The 2,287-nt window shown below is 47.0% G+C and overlaps 1 protein-coding gene across 1 annotated transcript in view; it reads right to left on the reverse strand.

Annotated features, from left to right (window-relative positions):
• GARS1 (glycyl-tRNA synthetase 1) overlaps nt 1-2,287 on the reverse strand; it is a 21,287-nt gene that overhangs the window by 7,392 nt on the left and 11,608 nt on the right. Inside the window, exons 10-11 of the mRNA XM_031059741.1 lie at nt 509-616; nt 59-204 (exon numbers count right to left, since the gene is read on the reverse strand). Coding sequence (XP_030915601.1) covers nt 59-204; nt 509-616 — 254 coding nt within the window. The remainder of the gene's footprint in view (nt 1-58; nt 205-508; nt 617-2,287) is intronic.

Here is a 2,287-nt window from a genome sequence, read left to right on the forward strand (position 1 = left end):
GCAGCTCTTGGGGGACCACATCAAGGTCAGAGGAAGGTACCACACACACAGAGCTCACCCTTTCTCGTTGAGCAGCTGCTCCATCTCGCTGATGTAGCACTCATCACACATGGAAAGGTATTCCATCACCACCTTGGCATCCTTCTTGTAAGCTTTGCCAATGGCTCCCTTATTTGCCTCAAACTGAACAATGTTGACTGTTCTGTGCAAGGCTGTTAAGGAGCTTGTGAGGACAGAAAGCAGGGCCTGGTTCCTTCATTACATCTAAGTTAATTGCTACACAACACAAAGACATCTCCTCCACTACTGGATGAAGGAACTTCCCTCCAAGAGAGGAAAGGAGTAACAAATGCTCAATTCTTTCCAGGTCACCTCCCAAAGTCATGCTGGCCTGTAGTTGTAGGTTTCCCTGTTAAATAGACAGATGTAACTTGAAATAGAGCTGTGCAGATCTCCAAGACATCTCCCTGTCCACTTGAGAAGAAGCTGGTTTATTCTGAAAGGATATAGGTTCTTTGAGATGCTTCTCAGCTATGAGAGGAACTTTGGTGGCACGGGCATGGCAGGAAAGGTCATAGCAGGAACGATCAGCACAGCCAACGATCTCAATCCAACCCTGAAAAAACAAAACTGGAAGCTTTCACCAACTCACTTTTTTGTCCACTTAACCATCAAATATGTTTATTCACCCTTAAGCCCTCCCTGCTCCCATGGCTGTTTTTTCCACATAATTAGCTCTGTTACAATAAGCAGCCCTCCCTCACCAGTTGCTCCCTCATTTGAGTGATTCCATTTGTTTCCAGAGGAAACAATCAGTCATCTGCCCAGTGCCTGTGTTCAGGGCCAGCTTTTCCACATGGCTTGGCAGAGCACAGCCCTGTGCCAACAGCTCGGGCTGGGGCCAGAGCACACAGCCCTATCACTCACATGCCACAGGCACACAAGGCATCATGTCCCCGTGGGACACACAGCAGGGAATCAACCACACTGGAATGGCCAAAAGCCTAGCTTAGGAGCTACCACAACACAGATCACATTCAAGAGAAGCTCTTCATTCAGCATTTCAGCATGTATGGCAAGGAGGAATCTCAGAACACCGGTCACACTGGATTGGTGAAGCAACAAATCCAGCCTCCCTCTGGATTTCCTAACAGACAATCCCATGTAAGACAAGGCTCAGCAGCTGCTTCCCACTCACTGTCACATCAGTGTGGGATGTACAGGCAGCCAGATGTTGTGTGGTTTTCCAAGCTGGAGTGATATAGCAAGGTGTCAGAAAAGGTGTGTCAACAGAAAAAATCCCTGTGCTTGACAATCATGGTGTTTCAGGGTATTTTGAAGGATTTTTAGAGAAATTTGGCTATTAGGGTGTTACAGCTACTTCTCAGAAAACACAGAATACAGGTTTATGTGACTGTTCAACCTGGAGAAGAGAAGGCTCTTCCAGTGCCTAAAGGGGCTCCAGGAACTGGAGAGGGACTTTGTACAGGACATGGAGTGACAGCACAAGGGAGAATGGCTCTAAACTGAAAGATGGAAGGTTTAGATTAGACATTATTAAGAAATTCTTCCCTGGGAGGGTGGTGAAGCCCTGGCACAAGGTGCCCAGAGAAGCTGTGGCTGCCCCTGGATCCCTGCAAGTTCAAGGTTGGATGGGGCTTGGAGCAACCTGGGATAGTGGAAGGTGTCCCTGCTCATGGGAGGTGGGTTTTTGAATCCTTTAACCCACACCTTTGTGTACAGTAAATTTATAGAATGGATTTTTAGCTACTCAGGCCACTTCCCTTCTTACAACTGAGTGCTGCAAACATATTTGATCAGACTTAAGCAACAAACCAAAGCATGGTCCAGCTCCCAAGGCGCTCCTTTCACAGCCCTGGGATTGCTGTGCTCACTCCTGGGTTAGGCTGTTGGACACCCTGCTCTGTGAGCACTGTCCTAAGCCTTGCAAAGTTGAATAATCTTATTTACATGGTGTGGCCCACACCATGTCCAGTTTTGGGCTGGCTGGAAAGATAGGCTGTGAACTTATGGAGGTCAGCTGTGGACATTCAGAGGAAGCCACTCCTTCAGGTCTTTTCTATAAAGACAAATCACTCATCTGAGCTGCAGGAGGTTTGGTTTTTTTCCCTTATCTTCAGTTTGGCAGAATTTTACTGGCTGCTATTCCTGTAATGTGCTGTAATGAAACATCACTAGTGATGAGTCTAAATCCAACCAACAATACATGGGGGGAAAAAAGGCACTCAACAAGGTTTGAATGAAAAAGCTCTTAATGACTCAGCAG

The sequence above is a fragment of the Geospiza fortis genome, unplaced genomic scaffold, assembly GCF_000277835.1.
Source record: "Geospiza fortis unplaced genomic scaffold, GeoFor_1.0 scaffold182, whole genome shotgun sequence".
NCBI classification, from domain to species: Eukaryota; Metazoa; Chordata; class Aves; order Passeriformes; family Thraupidae; genus Geospiza; species Geospiza fortis.